At 37.2% G+C, this 22,971-nt stretch overlaps 4 protein-coding genes across 6 annotated transcripts; 3 read left to right on the top strand and 1 right to left on the bottom strand.

Moving 5' to 3' along the window:
* Positions 1 to 2,248: 2,248 nt before the first annotated feature.
* On the top strand, positions 2,249 to 4,897 carry LOC113688513 (putative 4-hydroxy-4-methyl-2-oxoglutarate aldolase 3). Of its 2 annotated transcripts, none has more exons than XM_027206341.2 (2): positions 2,249 to 2,478; positions 4,268 to 4,897. In XM_027206341.2, the coding sequence occupies exon 2, from the start codon at positions 4,270 to 4,272 to the stop codon at positions 4,768 to 4,770; it is 501 nt and encodes a 166-aa protein (XP_027062142.1). In that variant the 5' UTR covers positions 2,249 to 2,478; positions 4,268 to 4,269; the 3' UTR covers positions 4,771 to 4,897. The 2 variants fall into 2 exon arrangements, with proteins under 2 accessions (XP_027062142.1, XP_027062141.1); XM_027206340.2 differs by having other exon boundaries at positions 2,251 to 2,478; positions 4,262 to 4,897.
* Positions 4,898 to 5,328: 431 nt separating this feature from the next.
* Positions 5,329 to 8,526, top strand: LOC113688607 (F-box protein At-B). The gene is made up of 4 exons (XM_027206481.2): positions 5,329 to 5,610; positions 5,958 to 6,163; positions 6,725 to 6,815; positions 6,943 to 8,526. Exons 1-4 carry the CDS (start codon positions 5,425 to 5,427, stop codon positions 8,320 to 8,322), a joined length of 1,863 nt encoding a protein of 620 aa, XP_027062282.1. The 5' UTR covers positions 5,329 to 5,424; the 3' UTR covers positions 8,323 to 8,526.
* A 900-nt stretch (positions 8,527 to 9,426) lies between these two features.
* LOC113743245 (COP9 signalosome complex subunit 6a-like) lies at positions 9,427 to 13,287 on the bottom strand. The gene is made up of 9 exons (XM_027271208.2): positions 12,823 to 13,287; positions 12,591 to 12,679; positions 11,769 to 11,862; positions 11,038 to 11,099; positions 10,877 to 10,955; positions 10,652 to 10,744; positions 10,375 to 10,475; positions 10,114 to 10,169; positions 9,427 to 9,750 (listed from the first exon to the last, which is right to left on the bottom strand). Exons 1-9 carry the CDS (start codon positions 13,130 to 13,132, stop codon positions 9,669 to 9,671), a joined length of 966 nt encoding a protein of 321 aa, XP_027127009.1. The 5' UTR covers positions 13,133 to 13,287; the 3' UTR covers positions 9,427 to 9,668.
* An 837-nt stretch (positions 13,288 to 14,124) lies between these two features.
* Positions 14,125 to 22,757, top strand: LOC113688128 (peroxisome biogenesis protein 5). Of its 2 annotated transcripts, XM_027205804.2 has the most exons (15): positions 14,125 to 14,694; positions 15,245 to 15,373; positions 15,458 to 15,584; positions 15,680 to 15,873; positions 16,367 to 16,615; positions 17,081 to 17,203; positions 17,472 to 17,639; positions 17,910 to 18,094; positions 18,553 to 18,799; positions 20,043 to 20,127; positions 20,346 to 20,455; positions 20,610 to 20,834; positions 21,523 to 21,588; positions 22,059 to 22,153; positions 22,232 to 22,757. In XM_027205804.2, the coding sequence occupies exons 1-15, from the start codon at positions 14,575 to 14,577 to the stop codon at positions 22,308 to 22,310; spliced, it is 2,202 nt and encodes a 733-aa protein (XP_027061605.2). In that variant the 5' UTR covers positions 14,125 to 14,574; the 3' UTR covers positions 22,311 to 22,757. The 2 variants fall into 2 exon arrangements, 1 of the variants encoding a protein (XP_027061605.2); XR_011814631.1 differs by lacking the exon at positions 22,232 to 22,757 and having other exon boundaries at positions 21,503 to 21,588; positions 22,059 to 22,133.
* The last annotated feature ends 214 nt before the right edge of the window (positions 22,758 to 22,971 follow it).

Below are 22,971 nucleotides of genomic sequence, written 5' to 3' on the forward strand. Positions count from 1 at the left end.
TGTGACATCCAAACCAATTCATTAATTGTCCATCTCTTGTTCTTTTGTAGGTGCATCTTTTAATCTATAACAAAGGCTACGCTAACCAAAGATCAATTCACTTTCAGTACTACGTTTATTTATTCATTTATTGTTCTTCCTTTTTAGCTACCAATTGATGTTGCAAAGCGGCATGGGGTAAAAATGATTGAAAGATATTAATTGCCTTCATCGCACTTTAAATGGGTTAGTTTTCCTTTTTAATATGTTTGTTAAATTATGGTTCACTTTTCAATTGAAAAGTATTATTGTTAACTTGTAAATTCTTTAAAATATTTTTATTTAATATAGGTTGTTATTCAGTGTAACCTAATTTATTTAATGTAAAACTAATTAGTCATATTATTATGTAAAAGTATGTTAGAAAGAAAGAGAGTAAACTAAATTTATTTTTTCAATAATTTTTCTTAAATTATGTAAAAAAAAGATCACACATGTCTCGGTAGATATGACAGAGGGATTATATATATATATATTTATGTATGGTGAAGTTGATTTTCGAATTTGATTATTTTGTTCCTTGAGACTCTTTTTTTTTTTTTTTTCCGGAAATGATAGATAATACTTCATATAAATTTGAGACTTTACAATATTTGAGCAACGACTCGACTAACTTTACCAAGTGTACCATGACACTTAAGGAGGAACAAAGGTTCTCTCCTCATCCATACATATGCTCGTAATAGGTGCAATCTCCGTTTGATGTGTCAGTTCATGTCCCCTTTTATCCACTGCTCGTAATTATTTTCCATCGCCCTTGTCAAAATCGAAACAAACAAGACAGCTAGGAGATTGGGAAAGAAGGGGCTTGCGTGCATGGCCGCAAATCGAATATAATCAAAACTGAATTTTAAAATTTTAAAACATTAATTTGAATCTAAGCGAGCTTTAACGAGCCGAATATGTATTAGTTTGGATTCAATCCAAGATTTTAATTGAATCAAAATACTAATTCAAATTCGAGTTCGAGTTCATTCAAAATCAAATTTGAATTATTTGTCATGGGTTTGTTTCGCCTCCTGTCCTATTTGCATGTATGTATCCGATTAAAAGGAGCCTGCAAATACACAATTAGAATGGTTTATGACTTTCAATCACGTTACTAACCTCCTTCAAAAAGCCATTTCACGCAAGATTTAATTGGGTACAGTACTACTTGTCTGTTGCTGTCCTATCTGCTTGCATGAACTTTTTGATCAAATGATAGCTGCTTTAACTTTTCTCTTGAAAGAAAAGCTCTTTCAAGTGGGACTTTATGTGCAAAAAGGATACTGCTTGGCGCTAGTGGCTGTCATGTTACATAAATACGGGAGCCAACCTCTCATTATTCAGACATGATCCCGAAGAGTTGATTTGATTGAGGCTATTGCTTGATAATTGGCTGATTACTAGTAGTATGTTAAAATACAACAGTTAGCTGGGATTACTACAGTTCCGGAACGAACACGTACTAGTATATTTTTTTTTTTTTTTAAAAAAAGAAAGAAAAAGAGGGTCGTGATATCCACGTTTCTTTTTGAAGGATGAAGATCCTTTTCGGGCGCTCAGATTTTCCGCTTTGATGGCGGGAACTCATTTTTCTTCGCTTTTGACATTTCCAGCCGACCATGTCAATTATGAACAGCCATACTGGTATCGTCTAGTCGTAGCAGTAGTAGTAATAAAATCAGTAATGTGATTTGACGTCCGTCCAAATTGGACAAGCAATTATTGGGCAATTGACCTTTAAATTTTGAAAAAGGAATTCCAAACATGAATTTAGAGACCAGGAATTTTCAAAAAAGCTCGTGTGTATATGATGGATATTGGGCAAGAGATTCTAGCTCTGATTTCTCTCGTGATGGTTATTTTGACTGATTCAAATCACTACTATCATCACGAGCCCATCGCTTCATTTACAGCAGGGGTTGCTATTTCTAAAAGCATTTGAAAAAAAATGTGAACAAAAATTTCCAAATCTAACCTTTTTTAGAAGAGTTTTTAGTCAGATGACACACACTACTAACTCGATACAACATATATAAATTTCAGAGCGTACGAGTATAATAAGGTGAAAATTGGAAGGGAAGGAATCAAAACCTTTAGCTGGAATTTCCCAGTTGAAAACATAATAGTTTAGTTTTATCGACACCCTAAGGACAATATGTACATTTTGAGGGGTTTAAACAATAAATACCAATTAAAATAGTACGCGTAATTTCTGTTTTTCATTAGACAACTAGTCGAGCACGCGAAACGGAATCAGCCGTCTTGCGTTCTGTGGCACCCACGCCTACGCCATGAAGATGATGAGCGGCCTTGTTTTTTTTTTTTTTTTTTTTAAAAAAAAAAAATGGTCTGAGCAATTGCAAGCTGGGGATAATCACTTACCCTGACTCGCGAATCGCCGCCACTTCTTCAGCTTATTAGCTTTGTTTACTTTCAGTTTTCCTCAACCAGGTAAGATTAAAATTAGAATCTTCCTGCTTTTGTTTCGGTATTCTATGCAAAGGGTTTGTTGGGTTGGGTTCTTGGCTATGAACTAAAAAAAGGGTGTTTGTTAGCTTGGAACTAGTAGTATAATTATAAAAACGGGTTCTGTTTTGTGCAGGAAATTGTATTGATTTGATTTGATTTAAATGCTGGGATAGACCTTGTCGAGGGACTAGATCGCCTGACTTGTTGGTGTTTTGTCAATTAATTTATGTTTCTGTGGATCTGTTAGGGTTAGGAAGGGTGCAGTGGAAAAGTTTTTTTTTTAAAAAAAAAAAAAGAAAAAGAAAGAGGGAGGTCAATTCTTTAACTAATCCGCATGCCGGGTTTCCGGGGTGGGCAAGTGTTTTGGGGTTCGTCAGTTAATAATTTGTTGTCCTGATAATTAGTAATGTGTTGCTAGTTTCAGTTTGCTGTATCTTATTGCCTTGCTCCGCAACTCGGGAGAAATGTCACGACAACCAGCTTTCTTGGGTTTTGCTAATGATAATTAATTGTTCTAGTAATCCGATTAAAGTACTTTTTAAGCAATTTGGGGCACTGCAAGGTGCTTAAGAAAGCTTCAAATCCGGTTTGTACTTTGCATGCGTATGAAGTAGCAGTAGCTATTAAGAGAAAGAAAGTGGGAATAAAGGATAATCCTAGCAAATCTGGCCCAAGATATGCTATCTCACAAGTCAATAACCTACAACTCTATGACTGCCAGGGATAATGATCAACTCTAATTAGTCTCCTAGAACTACTGTGGCAATCCCTAATGCGAAGATAAATCTGTTTCATAACTTCACCCAAGCTTGCCGTGCTCTTCTTATGCACTGAATCTATGTACTTACTTGATCCTTTACAAAGGTTTGCACCTCTGACAATTTTGAATTTCTTGGCAATAGGATGCAAAGGATTTTTGCTGATGTAGTTCATAGTCCTTTACGTTACAAGACTCAGACGCAAAATTTATTCTACTTTTTCATTTCGCATTAGAAAATGGAGTAGTTATCAATTATCATCACGACCGGATCTTTTAGAATTCCCAACCAACTCTTCAATTTTGCTTGAAGGTTGTGATGTGGGCAGAGGAATGTGGTAAATTTGAACTGCACATGTTAGGTGCTGGAAGAAATCAGATCACTTCCTGGCCCCTCTTAAGGGGATGAAAGGTCGTTTAAAGTAGACAAGAGATTGTTTTGGTTAGTGCCTTGAGTGTGCAACTATCCCATTCATCCTCTAAGCTTTCATAGACACTGCTGCTAAACACTTTCCAAGATTCTCTGTTAACTTTGAGCTCATAAGCCAGATATAATGCATTGTCATTGATATAAGTAGCTGAGTGTCATGCTTGTAAAGGATTTGCAAGAAGTAGTCTCCGATGCGTATTAGCATTGCATCACCAAAAATTATCAGGGATATATGAGATGAGAAAAATTTCCACTTTACTTTCTTGGGTTCAAGATTTGCAGCTGCATCCTTCCTTAACACAGCATGAACATGAATAAAATATTCCTTCCGTCCTCTTTAGTGAAGCCATCTGCATCTGTCATGTCCTCTACAGTTACTTGGAGACATCTCGGATGAATTGAAAACAGCACCTAAAAATGAGCAATTTTGGTTTTGGTTGTTGAATTTGTCCACAAACAAACTAAAAAGGTTGCAGCATGAGTTGAATACTCGGTACAAGTAAAAAGCATCCGAAGATTTGTGGTTGCATATGACTTTGCTGTGAGTTTTGCTAATTTTAAGGTGTGTTGCAATGAAGGGGCAGACATGGCGTCTTTAGCGACAGCTGAAGCTTGTGATACAAATGCAGCACTTCTGGCTAGTGGTGACCTGCGGGTACTGCAACCCGTTTTCCAGATTTATGGTCAGTGTCGAGCATTCTCAGGGACCATAGTCACTCTTAAGGTCTTTGAGGACAACGTGCTGGTTAGGGAGACTCTTGAAACTAGAGGCGAAGGCAGAGTACTTGTAATAGATGGTGGAGGAAGCATGAGGTGCGCCTTGGTAGGAGGAAACTTGGGACAGCTAGCCCAAAATATGGGTTGGGCTGGAATTGTAGTCAATGGGTGCATTCGAGACGTGGATGAGATAAATTCCTGCGATGTTGGAATTAGAGCCTTGGCATCCCACCCCCAGAAATCTAACAAAAAGGGTATTGGTGAAAAGCACATCCCAGTTGTTGTTGCAGGAACCTTGATCCGCAATGGGGAATGGCTGTATGCAGATAGTGACGGCATCCTTGTATCAAAAACTGAGCTTTCGGTTTGACCGAAGCCTGTGGCGCTGGAATCAGTTGCTAAGGAAGATTTTGATTCATGAAATGTAATAAGAGCATTTGTACCATGAACATTGACATTATTGAATTGATGATGAATTATTTGACAAGTTCAGCTTATTAGTGGTGTATCTCAAAAGTTACACTTTAGATTTCTGTGAGAGCAAAGGTCTGCACGAATTTCCATTGCAACTTCCCACATCATAGCCTCTGTTCAAAATTTTGTTTTCCGAAAATAGTTTTTGAGTTCGAGCTCGACTCATTTCTAAAACAACTCATTCGAGCTTGAATTCGATCTAAATTTTTATCTAGTCGAGTTGAGTACTTCCGAAGATAATTTTGGAGTTAAAGCTCAATTTCTAAAACAAGCTATTCAAGTTTGAATTCGATCTAAATTTTTATTGAGCCAGAGCTGAGTACCAAGCCACTCTAAGTAGCTCTGTTGACTTGCACCCGTTGAGCCTTTTTCATAGAGCAGCAGGTAATAAAAAACACGCTTTCAGCAGTTACTCGGAGATAAGAGGCACGAAGCATATGCTGTAGTAAGTGGTTTCTTTTGGCTTAAACCCTTGTAAACGTTAACTGTACGGATTGGGTACTCAAGATCACCACTAGCCCAAAAAGTTTAAAAAAAAAAATTAAAATCAATGAAGGGCGGCAACAAGGTTGCAGCGGGCGGCGGCCGTTCACTGGAGGGGCTACCGGACACCCTAATCACTGAAATTCTGGAAAAGTTAGACTTGGAATCGCTTTGCTCCACGGCGTGTGCTTCCAGGGCCTTCCGCTCCTCTGTCGCTCAACATCTTTCCACTCTTCCCTCGCTTGATCTTTCTGTTAAGTCGACTTCACTGCCCAAATTGACAATTTTCGTCGGGAACAAAATCTAATTTTTGTTTTCCGAATTGTTGATTCTTTGTGAAACTTTAAGAAAGATGGCTTTTGCTAACTGTTTATGATAGTACCCGTAAAATTGCTTGCTATAATGCTGTACAGAAACCTGTAGAAATTGGATTTGTTCACTTCATTTATTATAGCTTGATTAGCAAATATAAGTGCACATTTTTCTACCCGTAGGATCGCAATTTTGTTCCTTTTTTTTTCATTTCCCTTGTTGTTGTTATATATTTTCTTCTTTTTTTTTTGAGTTATGCAAATATCAATGAACCGAACAACATGGCAGGTTTTTGCTCCGAATGCTCAGACTCTGAATCACATTCTTCATAGGTTCAGTGGTGTCAGGAGTGTCACTATTGACTGCCTCCGCCTGGAGACCTCTTCAGTCATAGGTATTCTTGGAGCTAATATCCAAGAATTAAATTTGTTGAAGGGTTGCTTGCTGTCTTATTCTCTTTTCACTTCAATTGGGAGGAGTTGCCCTAATTTGAGGTACTACTTTTCGTTTTTTCCTAGATTACCTAACAGATTTTTCTTTCATATTAAATGGAGCCTGATGCAGACTATGTCCTGAACTTTCATAGCTGTAGAGAAAACTTGCTTTAGGATTATGGTTCAAAAAAAGCAGCTGTCAGAATTGCCTGTGTAAATGGATACTTTAGTGATAACTGATAAGCAAGTGAGTGCGCCACTTTTTTTTGTTTTTTTTTTCGTCCCTGCTATACATGCATCTCGCTGTTATATTTTTACCATAGTGGTTTTAAGACTCCATTGTAATTAATTTTCATCATTTTTGGGCCATAATATGTTTATGCTTTTCAATTGAAAGACCGCCAACGTTAAGTCAGTTCTAAACTCGATCATATTGTCGATCACAAAGCTAGTTCATTTGTTGAAGAGTTCCCTGGATGTATCTGAGAAATTTGGGGTGGTACAAGCAATGCTGCTGAATGGACATGCTAAATGCTACATGAACTTGTCTGCAATGAATTGTCCCTCTAGAAGCTTTTTAATTTGTATACTTACTTTGTGCTCTTTCTGATATTACATCAGGGTTCTCGCGCTGGAATTAGTTGGGGAACAGTTACCTGAACTCTTCGAGAAAAATCTTGTTGAGATGCTTAAAAATCTTATACAGTTGGAGGTAAACTGCAATCCCTAGTCCATTTTGTTCGTTTTATTATTCGTGATCACTAAAGCATGCTACTTAGCAATATTGACATCTAGCAGAAAAGAGTTTGGTCACTGATTTAAAATTCTTTTTCCTACAGTCTTTATCTCTTAAAATACGAGAAATAGAACATGATGTGTACAGTATAAAATCCATTCAGCCGTTTTTGCCAAGAAGTCTCAGATTTTTAAAGCTTCAGCAAGTGGGTGAACAGAGTGCAATTCAATTACTACAAGAACATTTAAATGTTGGTAATTCATTAGAAATCACATCCACTTTTAGCTCTATCCCAGCTGCTCTTCTTCATCCGCCGACTGAGCTACAGCATTTATCACTCGTATTGGACATTATCAGTGATGAACTTGTTATCTGCATCGTCAATGCACTTCCCCTTATAGTTGAGCTGAATCTTGAAGACAGAACGTACAAGGAGCCACTCATGCCTCATGACCTGACCAATAATGGGATACAGTCCTTGGGGTCTTGTCGGCGTCTAACTGCTCTCTCAATTGTACGTAGTAGACAGAATTATCCTGTATGTTTCAAACGGATAAACGACTTGGCAATGTTTCTTCTTTCTGAGAATTGTAGAGGCCTGGAATCTGTTACCTTTGGTGGATTTTCCACAGTTACTGATGCCGGCTTTTCAGCAATTTTGCACTCTTGCCGAAATTTGAAACGATTTGAAATTCGTAATGCATCTCTGCTATCAGACTTGACCTTTCACAGTATGGCAGGCGCTGCAGATACCCTTGTTGAGATGAAGATGTTTTCATGCAACCTTATAACTAGTGAAGCTGTATTGCAACTGGCATCTTGTACTAGGTTAGAGGTGCTCGATTTGTGTGGATGCAGGAGCATAGCAGATACATGCCTTAGCTGCTTGACATTTTTCAATAAACTTGCAACATTAAACCTTAGTGGGGCTGATGTGACTGACAATGGTCTTGCTGTTCTTGGCGGTGGACATTCTCCCATTGCACGTTTACGTCTTAGGGGCTGTCGGAGAATAACTGATAAAGGAATTTCTCTTCTATTGCTGGGTAGAGGGACAATTAGCAAGACACTTGCATCTCTGGATGTTGGTTACATGCCAGGAATATCGGATGAAGCTATTTATACCATTGCTTCATCCGCTCAAGCGGTTACTGAGTTATGTATGAGGTATTGCTTCTTTGTGACAGATGCTTCATTAAAAGCATTAGCTTTAAAGAGAAGGCCGCTTGATGGAACTTCACCTCTCAAAAGGCTCGATGTTTTTCACTGCCCTAGATTGTCTGCTATCGAATTGGTGGGATTTTTGAGGAAGCCATCATTCCTTAATTTGAGGTGGCTCGGCGTTGGCCTCACTGCCGCAGCTTCCAGAAAAGATGACTTTGCTCAAATTTGCAAAGAACGAGCGTGGCTGACCCTTTGTTTTGATGGTTGTGAAATAGGATGTCATGATGGATGGCAATTTCACAGGCCTCATGGTGGCTGACATCCAATGTGCGTTCATTTTTTGTACATTCGCGGCCAATGTCAAGTCTGGTTCATGCATAGGAACTTTATACAAAGTTTTTCTTTTCTTTTGGCTTTTTGGTAATATAACCTAAAGATTTAGCATGTATTAAATAGTAGACTTTTATGCGTTTTTTTTTCTTAAACTTCTAGTCTAAGCGGTGAATTGCAATCCCTTTTTAAACTATATGCTTCATCAAAACTGAAGGCCATAATCCCGGTCATTCTTGCACTCAAAAAATAATAATAATAAAAAAAGACTCCACTTCTGTTGGCGTTAAACTCCTGCTCAAGTGCGGAGAGACGCTCCATTGACTCGTCATCACGTAAAGAAAATTTCCACACGCATGAGATCACAATCCGATATACCCTTATATAATATAAGAATGAGTTATGAGTAAAGAAGGTTTATATAAGAATGACTTGTGAATAAAGGAAGTTCGAATTTCAATCGCATGGATAGAGACTTTTTAAAAATGTGAAATATTATATAGTTTTTTTAAAACTTTTGATACAATTAAAAACAACATATGTTTAAATATATTTATTAAAATGCCCTTATTTTGCTACATTTAAAACTTTGATTTATGAACACATTTGAGTATTTTTGAAATATGAAATTATTTTACAACCACTTTTGCATTGAATACAATTCATATAAACTTATGCGTTGATATAATTACTGAAATAATGTTATACACACATTTAATTGACATGTGACTTTTCTTGTACAATTAACACGAAAATATAATAACATGTTGTGCAATTAACATATTACTATAACTAGCCGTTGAAGGATATTAAAGAACTTATGTCTGATTTTCAGCGATTTTCAACTGATATCTATAGGAATCACTTGAAAATGATAAAATTGTAAAAACATTGATAAAATAAATTATACAAGTGTGTGTTGCAATTAGAATGTACTATTATTAGCTTTGTCATATTTGACGACGTATTTCTTTCCGAAATGTACTATTATTTGTCCAATGAAAAATCCTCTCTAACCACAGGCACCAAACACCCACGCACCCTAATTTGTGTGTAGATATATATAACATCCCTAATCCGAGGATACCGTAAATACCAAAACAAGCAAACAGCTTCTGTACTAGAAAAAAATCCTCTGCTACAATCCCCAGAACAAAAGCCAGCTAACCCAATACCTTTTCGTCTTCTCAAACTCTGGAATACCAGAGAGTTACAACCAAGAGGAAAATGAAACAGAGATGCATAATAAGCTCAAAATAAACATTGTCCCTAATTTCTATAAAGCTACTAAAGAGGATCAAATACAGGATGGTCACTCTAAAGCTCAATCACATCTCAGATAAATGCGGTTCGTCCACCCCTTCGACTATGTCTGTCATATGCTGTGTTAAATTTCTCGACCAGTTCATTTGTTGTACTGTCACACAGATGAATGAAATATTAGACATCGCAAGCAATAGAGTCAACTTGAAGACAGAAGTTCTCATTTCGAAAAGAATGATCCAACTTATATCTCGCTCATGGTGCCAATCAACTTTTCCATAATTCCTCCTTAAAAGAACCTACCACCAATAAGTTCTCAAACGTTTTCAAACCATTTAACAAGGCTCAGAAACGAACCACCCATCCTAATGAGCTTTGACATAATGGATAAGAAACAGAATTGCCAATGTATAGAACACATCCAGGACTTGTTATATAAAATCTTCATCAAATATCCTGAAACACTTTATAGTGCAGTACATGGAGAAAATGTATTTCATTAAGCATTACATCATACCTAGAACAGTTGGTGAGCATGGCCAGGTATGTAACCAATAAAGTGTCGCTGTACTCCTGCAAAATTAGTGTGAAAAGAGTAACTCAACCACAAAGTCAAGTAACATGATCAACAAAATAATTTGAATTTAATTTAAAACTTTTGTACTACTACTTCCACATCAGCAAAAACAAAGAGAAAACAATAGCAGTGAAAATAATCCCCTCCCCATGAAGCTAGAAACTTTTACACAAAATATGGCAAAGAATTGAGATCACTCACCATCAAGAAATCATCTTGAAACTTTTCTGACTCTATTGCAGGTAATCTTCTCAATAGACTTGACACTTGACGTAATAGGGAGTTCTCACATGGAATATCACCTATATTTGGAGTACCAATGCAACAAATGAAGTTCTGGATCTGTGTAAATTATTTCTTCCAGAAATGCATCTTAATTGGAGATTGAAACTTTTAGTCGTCAATAACAATGGGAAAAACTCCACATCACCTAATATAATGTGGTCTACAGACACAGGAAAAAAGCAAAAACAACCACCTTTCTGCATGCCAAGAAGATGCTGATGCAGCACTCTGATTCTGCTATTTAGCATCTTGATGGCGCTATGTATGCCAGTCAGATGAGCAGCCACTGAACAACCCAAAATAAAAGAAACGGGAAGTTATGTCCTAGCCTTCCTACGGGCAGAACTAATCAGAACATCAGCAGAAGCAATCATAAATGTGAGTTTCATAAGTTGTTACGGAAGCAAGGAAAGCTCACACTGAGTTGCAGCAGAACCCCCATCAGATGGTTTGAGATGTGCGACATGATCAACCGAGATCCTTTCTGCTTCAACAGTCTTAATAGCAATTACAACTAAATTAGTCACCTCAGGCACTTGCATTTGATATGATCTCAAGAATAAATGATAAGTGAAATACCTCAATGGTGTAGCTAGCTTGGACAAATATAAGCTGTGGAATCCCATCAATGACATGCAGCTCTTTGACAGGTAAACAAGTCACATATAGCACAAAAGGATCAGAAAATCAGTGCAATAATCAACTCAAAGAAAGTACCTAAAGTGGTTTCTCATGATAGAAATGTTTCTGAAACATATGATTAAGGGTCTGTCCTGGAAGCCATTGAAAATTATAAAGGCGGCCATAGCTGAGGTGAGAAACTAACGTATTCTAAGAGGGAATTCACATAATGCTGACTCGGTGAAAGTAACTAAGCATCTAGACGGACAAGAGGAACAGCCTATAGGTTCTGAAACATATGATTAAGGATCTATTCCAGGAAACCAATGGGGAATTTTAAATAAGGCCATGGCTGAGCTGGGAAACCAACATTCAGGAGGAAATTCACATAATGTTGCCTCAACAAGTAATCGAGCATCTAGAATTCCAACAGATAGTGTGGTTTCCCAATACATTTAATGGAACACTTTACTCAAAAAGTAGCTTTAATATGAATTTGATTCCTCTAACTCCATTAACACCAGAACATACATCAAGACATCAGCAACAGGAAAACTATCTAAAATTGCCCTTAATAGACACTTGATCTTACAGGCCTTCTCAATTGAAAATATATCACCTACCTGGCATATCTTAAGAAAACAGCGGAATTTAATGAGGGCTTATTTTACTGGATATTAACAACTTACCACTCTCATATATGGTAACTGGCAGATCCTTCTGTGCATGATTGATTGAAGGGTTGAGAAGAACATAGACCGGGCTTTCATTGATATCCATCAACTGTTTGAAGGGGAAACATAAATGACAGATCACATTAGCTTACCAGAATATACATACGAGAAATTCAATTCGAAAAATTTAACATCAAAACTCAGCAAACAATTCTACAAACCTTAAGTATCTACCACTATTCAGAATGATCACCAATAATAAGGCTTTTAAAATCAGCACTCACAACTGAAAGAGACGTATATTCAGAGCAGCCAAAAATGTTCTAAACTTGCTTGATTTCCTTAATATTCTCTGCTTCTTGAACACACTATACGGACATTTTTTTAAAAGCATAAGCTACACTTGTACTGGCCCAATACAAAGTGAAAAATTATATCATATGCATATGGTACTATTCCAATAAATAATCCCCAATAATTCTGGAATTCACAGTATCTGCACCCCAAATGAAGCATAAGCTCAGCTCAATGCTAAGTATATAAACTCATAGAAAATGCCTAACATGTCATTGCACAGTTGTACTACGCGCCTTCAACATCCCTAAATAAAAAAGGCCATCCCCAAGATGCATAACGACCAAAGAAACACCAGCAACAAAAGTAGGAAGTTAGACATAAGGGACTCTTCCACTTTAGCATAATTTAACGCAAAATTAATCATACGCAATATATCCCTATTAAGGGAGAAATAAAATCAAACCAGATATTTCTTTTTTTTTTTTTTTGCCCCCCTTAAATAGCTGGTACATGTACATACGTTGAAGAAGGCAAACTTACAGCTTTGTGAATATGCATATCCGATTCATGAGCATCGCTTCCGGTAGAATACCATCCCAGTATATAAAAGTTAGGGAAAACTTTCTTATCTGCAACAAATTTCCCAAAATAACAATACTGATAAGAAAAGTAGCACGAGCACAGTTTACTTGAACAATAAATCTTCCTCTATTTTTTTTATTTTTTTTTGGGAGAGGAGGGGAGGGCAGGAGAGGTAGAGGGGCAATCGTACAGAGCTCTTGCTTCTTTTCAAGGAAGGTGCGGTCCAAGGAATGGGTGGAGGGATCATAGAGAAGCTCGAAGCTGTTGAAGATCTCGACGGTGCGGCCTCTTTGAACCCCTATGACGCAGCCGAAGACCCGAGGAGGGGCGGAGGCGAGTACGGAGGAAGCGGGGGCGGAATCATCGCCGTTGGAGGCGTGAGCGGAAGAAAGCAGGGGGAGTTGGGATTGGGACTTGACCCGAGTGTAGTGATCGGAGATGTTGAGGATCACTAACGGATGGAGCTTGAACGTTAACCCGCTGCTCGACGACGACGCCATTCTCTACTTCCCGTCGATTTCTTGGTCGTTGGATTCCGGAATTTTCTTTCGAGGACTAGGAGGAGGACGATGATGAAGCAGGGTTTTAGGCCTTTGTGATTTGAGGTTAACTACACTCTGTTATATTTGTCCTGCGTTTCGATTCCATTAAACTCGCTTTAGTTATTGTTCTGCTCGTGTATTTAACTTATTTTGCTTCTTTTTTTTTTTTTTCTAATAGCAACATAAAACTTTTTTTTCCCTGTTCTGAATGAATAAATACCTCATAAACTTAAAATTATTAGTAGATTAAAATATGAAAATTTATTATAATAACTGATTTATTTACTCATATATGTTCAATTATAAAAAATTTAGCTTGGATTGTCATTTTTAAGAGTATTTTGAAAAAAAAAGTGATATATGTAAAATAAAAATAATAATTTATAAATTTATAATACAAATATTCATAAAAGGAGCAACTTTTCTTTCTTGCATAAAATAGCAATTCAATAAAAATGATAATTTATAAATTGATAATACAAATATTCATAGAAGGCGTAATTTTTTTTTTTTTACATGAAATATCAATTCAAACAGCCTTCAATTTTGAAAGCCTTCTCTTGCATTTTCGCATAGTTTTCGTTGCGCACATGACTATTTAGACTCATTTGCCAAAATTTTTTGTTATCTTTCTTTTTTGAAGAAAAAAATAATGGCTAAATTAAAATTTCAAAGTGAGAAGGTTAGTGATAAAAAAGAATTTCCTTTAATGAATAGATTAAAAAAAATAAAATAAATAGTAGTCGGTATAATACACAATCCCATTGATTGTTAAAACTTTTTATATTATTGTCTTTGTTTTTTTAGCAAAAATTTTATGTTAGCCATACGAAAACTTGCCGTTTAATGGTAAAATTTGGCGAAAATATACATCATTATTATTATTATTATTATTTAAGATATATGTAAACTTAATAGTACTAATACAGATTGAACCACAGCAGCCGATGATGATGATGATGAGATGATAAATGTGAATATGCGGAGCTACGTTTTCATGGTATTTTTCTTAGGAAAAAAATAGAATTAGTAGCAGTATTCATCCGTCCTTATCTTTGTCCCCACGCACAACGTTGCCTGCCTCCTCCGTCCTCCTCCTCCTCTGATAGTTCAATTCCTCTCTAAAAAATAACGATAAACCTTTCCTCTCTCTCTAATTTTCATTTCTTCGTCCTTCAAAAGAAGGACAAAACGAAGGAAAAACTATTTTTACAACCAAAACGGCAGAAAAACCATCCCAATATCCTCCTACTCCTAGGTAGATAATCTAAAAAGATTGTAAAGTATCAGAACTGAACAAAATTAATCGCTATAATACTACTGGAGATTGATTTGGGGAGCTGGAAGCGAGTAAACTGAAGCAATAGAGGGAGAAATAGACAGGAGAGCAGTCTTCAAGTATGGCGATGAGGGAGCTGGTCTCCGGCGGAGCGGCGTGTGCCACCTCGGGGTCTTCTTCTTCGTCGAATCCGCTCGGTTCTCTAGCTAACGCCCTCCTTGGCTCTTCCTCTAAAACCCAGGTCGGCAATTACTTCTTCTTTACTTGAATTTTACTGTTCTATATTCAAGTCAGTACTTCATGCTATAAACTTTTCGTGTTTAATCACGAATTTTAACTGCCATATCAGGTGGATCTTCCGTGACCCTTCTGTGAATTGGGGTTAAAAAGAAGTGTTTTCTGGCTTGTCTTGCATTTTCCGCTCAGAACTTATCCAACCCCCTTTCTCCCGCCCCCAAAAATAAAAAGGAAAGCAAAAAAGAAATCGGGCTTTTATGCTTACTTGAATTTGGATAGCATTGCTATCTTTTACTTGAGCAATTCAGCTCCAGTTTCTGGGTTTTGTAGCACGTTCTTAATTATGTAAAAAATTGAACATTTTCCCCCCCTTGTCGGGGTTGCTGTTTATTTTGGACGGTTAGATTGTTGTTGTTTCATTTGGGTAACTACAGCTTATAGTTTCAAGATAAATTATTTTACTCGTGACAGTACTTCTGTTCGAGTATACTGTCTTACTGGTTCATCCTGAATTAGTTGTGAATGCTAATTAATGGTATTTCTTGTCTAAGCAGGAAAGGCTTCGAGAGATTCCTACATCAACGGCTATTCCATCTGATGGCAGTGCCTCTGTAGGGACTGGTGAGCCATTGTCAGGCCTTCCTGGGTCAGAACTTGATCACCCTCTGCAACCTAATGCCCAGGTTATTATTCTTCCTCTTGGAGTTTTCACTTTTTCATTTTTTGTTTATGATGGATCATTCTTGTCATCTTCTTGAATTCGTCAGGGCTCAGAATTCCTTAGAGGGTTCCGCTCTGCAGATCAGCATGGGCTTGCTGATGTTTGGGATGACATACAGAGACCTCAAGTCAATTTTCCTCCTGAGCATATGCTGCGTCAGCCAGATACGAATGGTAATGCATAACTATTCGATGAGTAGGATTAATGTGACATAGCACTTTTTTTAACATTCTTCTAGGTTTTATCTCCTTTGTTTCATCTGCTGCAGGGCCACCTCAAAGAGTATTGTCAAGCTTTCTGCACTCATTTGTGAACAGTAGCCATGGTGGCATTCCTTTTTGTCCTGCCACACTTCCAGTGTTGGGACTGTCTGCGGGTGATAAACAATGTATACGTGATCGGAGTAGTATAATGGCTCGACACTTTTTTGCTGATAAGAGTGAAGACTTCATCAATGCACAGGTTTGATTCGTACACATTTTTGGGAAAATTGCATGAAGTTTTCCCTCTGAAGGTCTGCGTAGGTTTATTTAAATTTACTTCTAAATTGTCACAATGCTTTATCCTTTTCTATCTATTACATTACAGCTTTGGTTTGGTCATGTGCGCACTTTAGGAGGCTAACTGCTCAGTAATTTATGAAATGTTACCCTTACCATATAAGCAATTCATGTTGATCGATTGGTTCGGTTACTGTTGGAAAGCTTGTATATGGTGTTATGATCTTTACACGTCATTTATTTCAATCAGCTTGCACGTTCTAAGAGATTTTATGATTTTGCCACTTGAAATTCAAAATTTAACATCAGGAATTTGTGAAACTTAAATTTTTTTTTTTGGGTGGAGTAATGCCATTACTTGCTTCAACACTATGTCCTCTGTGGCATTCTGTCTTATCCTTTATATGTTACTTGAGCAGTTTTGATGAGTAAAAATGTCTCCTGGTTCTTCTCAGGTTAATGCATTGTTATCTTCCTTAGAAATCGACAATGATATCAGGGCCCCTGGCCCTGCATTTAAAAGATATAAGGAGTTGGAGAAGTATTGGCATGAGACTCATGGTATGAGACCTGGACCTAATCCAGCAGATGGATGGGTTGCCGAGTTTGCACAGCATCCAGTTGGACATGGTGATCCGAGTACTTGGGTTCAGTCATTTGAACAAGAACATGGTGCTAATGGCTGGGCCTCTGAGTTTGAGCATGTAAGAAGATAATGTTCCTCATATTTGATGACCAATACTATTTATTTTAAATGCTGAAGTCATGACAGAAGTTCCTCAACTTTAATGTTTCTCAGAAAAATATTCCATCTTATCCACTTTGTCATAGAATGATGGCAATGTAGAACACTAATTGCTTGTATTTCTGCTAATCACAACTTCCATTCTTTAATGTGTATCTATGAAATTTGTACTCTTAAGGTGTCGGACTGGAAGTAAAATGAGGGTATACAAATTCAAGGGAAAGAAAACAATTTGGTCTCTGTCTAAGCACTTAAGATTTTTGCCCTGTATTCCAAGAATTAATTATTCTCAGCTCTTGACAACTTGCCTGAAGCTGTGTCTCTCCCTTCTTGATATGTAAAAGGTTTCTTCTCTCTTGAGGTTCTTTTTAGGATTCTTTGTCTTCCATGTTGTATGGTAGTGTAATTCATCACACTTTTGCAGGAGCATGCGCAGCTGGCATCAATGGATCATATAAGAGGTGCAACTATGCCTCATTTAGCTGCCATGGAGCAGACTCGTATGCTGGCAAACACTTTAGCTCAAAACAATGATCCAAAATTTCAGGTTATATTTGTTGCGTTGGCATTCTGATCTTAATGTGTAATGAAGTATTTATTTAGTTATGTAAATAATTATTGCTGTCAAAGTTAAGTAGTAATCACAGTAACAGCACATTGAGCAAATACAAAAGTCACCAGATAGAAGATTGCTTACTTATAGAGTCAGTGAGGAAAAAGTCAAAATTCTTGTAAATGCAAAGTGGTTTTAACAGTAGTTTGTGCTCTCTGCACTTCTGCTTTGGTTACTAACTGTAACTTCTTTGGGCCTGTAGAATTCAAAATTTTTTCAGTTTGTGTCAAAGATGAGTCGTGGTGAAATCACTGTTGAGGACAATCAAATCAAACCAGCTACATTGTCTGCACCTGGGGATTGGGCAACTGAATATCAACAGCAATATAGTGGAGGCCAGACATGGGCTGATCAATTTGTGCATGAAGAGGCAAGTAAACATAGTTAGTCATCATGGACTTTGTGCATTTTATCTTTCTTGTGAAAAAGTTCATGAATCTGTTTTTTATTTGGTTCGAAGCTTCTCAATTGGTGCTATTCTTTACTCTCTTGCTGCACTTTTGTCAGTGGGATGCAGAAGTTCTAATTTTAATGCATTAAACTTTATTTATTTAGGCGAGCAGTATATCAATTAAGTTTTGAATGCTGCTATCAATAAATGAATTTTTTTTTTTGGTTAATAATGCTTTACTTTTTTCAGCTTTCTAAGGGACCTAATGGATGGGTGGATGAGTTTGCTTCAGAACGTGGGCATGTTGATGATGGGTGGGTGAATGAATTTTCTAAATTGCATGTCAACGACTGGGCAGAAGAGTTTGGGCGTCAGGTTGGTGAAGGAACATTTGGAGATAGTTCGGCTGATAACTGGGCTAGTGCTTACGATGAGTAAGTCCTCTTACTATCAAAATGAAATGTAAAAGCAAACCCTCTAAATAATTGATGTTCAAGTTGTAATAATTTTCTGTGTGCTGCTTCTTTCTGTTTTTTATGCAGCAAACACCATAGTTCTTTCTGTACTTGCATTGAACGTTTTCACTTTCTGTCTGTTGCTGTAATCTTATTCGAGTTTTGCTGTGTCATTAAAGAACCATTCTTGTTTACTTCTGACCTGTCATTCTCTCATTCTTTCTTTCCCCTGCAACATTGCAACATGTTGTGTTTCTTTTTATCTTTATTTCTTGCAGCCCTGTGATTTTAGTATTAAAGCAAGGCTAGTGGTGCTTCTTTGCTTTCTGCCCTTTTCTAGCTTTGTCTGTCATTTATTGGAGGTTTTTTGGTAACTTGAATAGGTTGGTATCTTTTGGTTTTTTGAACTTTAAAAAACATGTTGCACTGATGCTTAGGTATTTGAATGAACAAACTGCTCTCAAGCAACAATCAGAATCATCACGGGGAGTGTATGTGTTTTCTGATTTAAATCCTTATGTTGGTCATCCTAATCCTTTGAAAGAAGGCCAGGAACTGTTCCGTAAGGGTCTTTTAAGTGAAGCAGTTCTTGCTTTGGAGGCTGAGGTTTTGAAAAATCCTGATAATGCTGAGGGTTGGAGGTTGCTGGGCATTGCCCATGCTGAAAATGATGATGATCAACAGGTTATAAATTGTTTCTTCTCTATTTTACTGGTTTCCTCTTTAATCTTTGCTTTGCTGCATTGTTAGTCTTATTAATTTGGTTTATTCAGTGTCTGGAAATGTTTGGAGCTATTGTTGATGTTTCCCAGTGTCTGAAACTTCTCTTTTTTTCTTTTAAAATTTTCTGCTGCATGTGTATAATGATTAGTGCATTTTGGTTTGTGTGATATTCTTGGCTAATTTGGTTCTCAGCTCTTTCGGGATCTTTTAGTCATGAGTACGAAAAGTGAAGCTCGGATTAATTGTCATCAGCAAAAGCACTGTTTAAGAAGATTTTGCATTAGGTTCTGTTCTAGGCGATCTTTTATTCTTTATGGAACTCGTGGATGGTGCAATTAAACTACATTTTGGTTTTTCCTATCCATCTTAAACAGAAATTCATCTTTCTGTGCAGATTCTAAAGTTCATTCTTTTTGCTACTTTTGAACATCGAAAGTTTTCGATGGGCTTATACTCACCAGCTACTACTATTTCTTAAGCTGATTTTTCAAAATTTGTTGAAAAAACTGAAACCAGTTCTTGGGATTAAATGTTCTGAAAAGCTAAAAGCTGTTTTCAAAAGTACCTTAAGAACTGCTTTTTAGAGTTGGCCTTTTTCTTTTTCAGCTTGAAATAAGCTAAATGCAGAAGGCAAAAGCCGAACACCTTGAAACAGCTTTAACTTGAAAAAAAAAAAAAAAGAGCTATGATCAGGTAATTATACATGGACATGGTTGACAAGAATTCCATAGGCTCTTTAACGTACTTTCCTTTGCCAAGTTGCGTTTGGAAGGTCAAGTGACTGCTTCGGAGTTTGCTTTGCCAAGCTGGAAGTGAGGAGCTCATTACATGGAACTACTTGGTTGACTATTTACGTCTGATGGCTAGGAAGGTCTTTTTTTTTTTTTTCTGGAAATATGTGCTTGGTAGGTATACTGTACAATCACATATCATAGTTTAGGAGAATTTGGACGTTTCCGCAGCTGCTTAGACTATATTTGGCCCCTTTTTGTGGTTGAAATCAATTGCCCTTTCAAACTAAATGCTGCTTAGACAATATTTGTTGGCCTTTTCAACCTAAATGCTTGCTGCTTAGACAATATTTGTTTGTTATCATTTGTATTCTCTAGCAGATTTTTTCATTTGCCTTTTCAAACTAAATGCTGGTGTTATGTATAATTGGATATCTTATTAGTTTTTTTATGGTATTCTTTGTGGCTTACAGGCTATTGCAGCAATGATGCGTGCACAGGAGGTTGATCCTACAAATCTGGAGGTTCTTCTTGCACTTGGTGTGAGTCACACAAATGGTCAGTATGTACTTTACCATGTATTTAGAAAATTTTTACTTTGTGATGAATAGATTTTGCCTAACTAATTCTAGCAATCATTTCCTCATAATTTTGTTGTCTATGTGTTTTATGTGCAGTATAATGTTGAACTGAAGGACCAATTACACACACTAATCCTAAAACTGTAAATGTGATGCTGTAGAATGATATCTAACACACGTCTTTAAAATTCTCAGAACTGGAACAAGCAGCTGCATTGAAGTATTTGTACAGTTGGCTAAGCCATCACCCAAAGTATGGAACAGTTGTCCCTCCAAATCAGCCTGATTCTCTCTATTACGGTGATGTAAGGGTTGACATAATTGCTTGTCTCTGCCTGGTCATTGATGAATAACTTGATCTGCTACCTCGTTATAGCGTAGAGATGCAGTCTTAGCACTTTTCCAAGTATACCTGCAAAATAGTCTTCATTTGAGATACTGGTTTGATTGTTCACTCAGGTTGCCACATACTTCAGTGATGCGGCTAGAATGTCACCTGATGATGCTGATGTGCACATTGTACTTGGAGTTTTGTACAACTTATCCAGAGAATATGACAAAGCCATTGAATCCTTTCAGACAGCTTTGAAGCTGAAACCACGGGATTACTCACTCTGGAACAAGCTTGGAGCAACACAGGCTAATAGCGTGCAGAGTGCTGATGCTATATTGGCTTACCAACAGGTAACTGTCCGTTCCAGTTCCCTTTTGCTTGTGTTTGTGATGTCAATTGTGACAGTTAAGCTGGGGCTTCAGCATAAAAATACCTAGGTGACAGTGACTCCTCAGATTGGATGTATTAATATTCAATGCATTTTTGAATTTATAGTTCTTATATTATACATATTAGGTTACAGGCATGCGTCATTGAGTATTATGCATGAAATGTAGTAGAGATCTTATTGGCTCTCAAGTTATTGCAGCATTCCGATGGACTGAGATATTGGTGCAAGTATGATGTTTTTGGTCAAAAAGTGCAATACAAATGGATCGTCGTGCTTTCAAATCTGTCATCTTGCTTCTACTGTTTGCTTGAGGGGAGAGTGGAACCTGTAGACTGCATTACTAAGATTTAATTGGTTGTCCTCTCACCTCCCCCCCCCCCTTTCCCTCGCTCTCTCTCTCTCTCTCTATATATATATATATATATATATATATTATGGTAATGTATTGGCAAATAAAGGGACGTCATGAATCGTACTTTTAGGCTTGGGATGCATATGTTTAGTTTGATGTGGACAACAGGCGTTGCTGGTTCAGAACCATGGTTTATCCTTAAAAATTTCGATGATTTGTTGGTTTACTTGAAATAGCTCTCTCGCTCTTTCTCTCAATGAAATTTCAAACTTCAGGTTTAATCTCTTCTTGACAGGCTCTAGATTTAAAGCCCAACTACGTGCGTGCTTGGGCAAACATGGGAATCAGCTATGCCAACCAGGTAATCTCTTTACCAGTTCATGTTAAGTCTTTTGGTGGTATATAGTTCTAATCTCTTTTGAGGAGCATCACTTTGCTAGCAACATGTGCTTTACTTAGATGTAAGAAAATATTTGGTGCAGCAAGACTCTTTCTGATTATGTATTCAAGTGCAACAAGATGGGAACTGGAATTGTAATGATGCAAAAGGACTTTTCTGGTTTTTTTTTTTTGTTTTTGTTTCTGCGCCATTTAAAGGATAAAAAAGAAAAAAGGAATTTGCCTGAGCGCATTTACTTGGAATTACCCCTGTTTCGAGTTGCTGATTATTTTTTTTTGTTTTGAATCTTCATAACCTGTAGTTTGATCTCGTGTTTCCCCACGGTGCATGTGAGGTTGAGTTAGATTCTAGGAAATATGTGGAAGCATTAGACCGTGTTGTTAGTTATATTGCCTTTAGGTAATCTAGAATGTCTGCATGGTTTTCTTCAGGGCATGTATGAGGAATCCATTCGTTACTATGTCCGGGCTCTCGCAATGAATCCCAAGGCTGATAATGCTTGGCAATATTTGAGAATCTCTTTGAGGTAGGCAGTTTGAGAAACACCCTCTTGTTGTCTCTACTGTACTCAACTTTGAGCTCATATATTCCTTTCGCTTTGCAGCTGTGCCTCACGGAATGATATGCTGGAAGCCTGTGACTCACGAAATCTTGATTTCCTTCAGAAAGAGTTCCCACTTTGAACAACTTAAATTCTTAGCTGCTGGTGTGAAGTATAAGCGGTGAAACTTTCGCTAGTTGGACTTTGTAGCTTCTGCCAACATTGCATGTTTGGAACCTTACAGTCCACAATTCATCGTGTTCTGCTGGCCCAGGAATCCGGGGAGTAAACTATGATTTTGTTTTCGTAAACAGTGTTTTACTTGTCATGGGTTGCGGAATGCATGTTGAAGGTATAGTTATTGTACACTAGGAGCATGAATAGAATAAGTAAAGCCGATTGCAAATGCTTTTCAGATTACAAGAACAGTTAGACATATGGAAGCGAAATACTGGGTTTTTTTTTTTGTTTAAAAAAAAAGAAATCACATTGAGATTGACTGATAAAGCTGCTGTTCTGGGGGCTGATTATGTACTATTTGACACTGTAACTATGAGGTGCTAAATGAGATGGGACACATTCTCAAGCACTTTTTTGAGTTGTCTGGTAACATATCCTCATTTTCTTCCCTTGCTCATTTTGATTGATTATAATATGTTTATTGCCTTTACCACCTGTCTTTTACTCGGATGCTCTCAATCCAGCCAATTCATTTCCGTCTCTTGGATTGGTTAGACTTGCTTGCATCATGGGAACGGGGGCAGCTGCATTTATTTTATTCCCCTTGAATTAAAAGCTCTCGA

This window comes from Coffea arabica, chromosome 5e, assembly GCF_036785885.1.
Source record: "Coffea arabica cultivar ET-39 chromosome 5e, Coffea Arabica ET-39 HiFi, whole genome shotgun sequence".
In the NCBI taxonomy this organism is placed as follows: domain Eukaryota; kingdom Viridiplantae; phylum Streptophyta; class Magnoliopsida; order Gentianales; family Rubiaceae; genus Coffea; species Coffea arabica.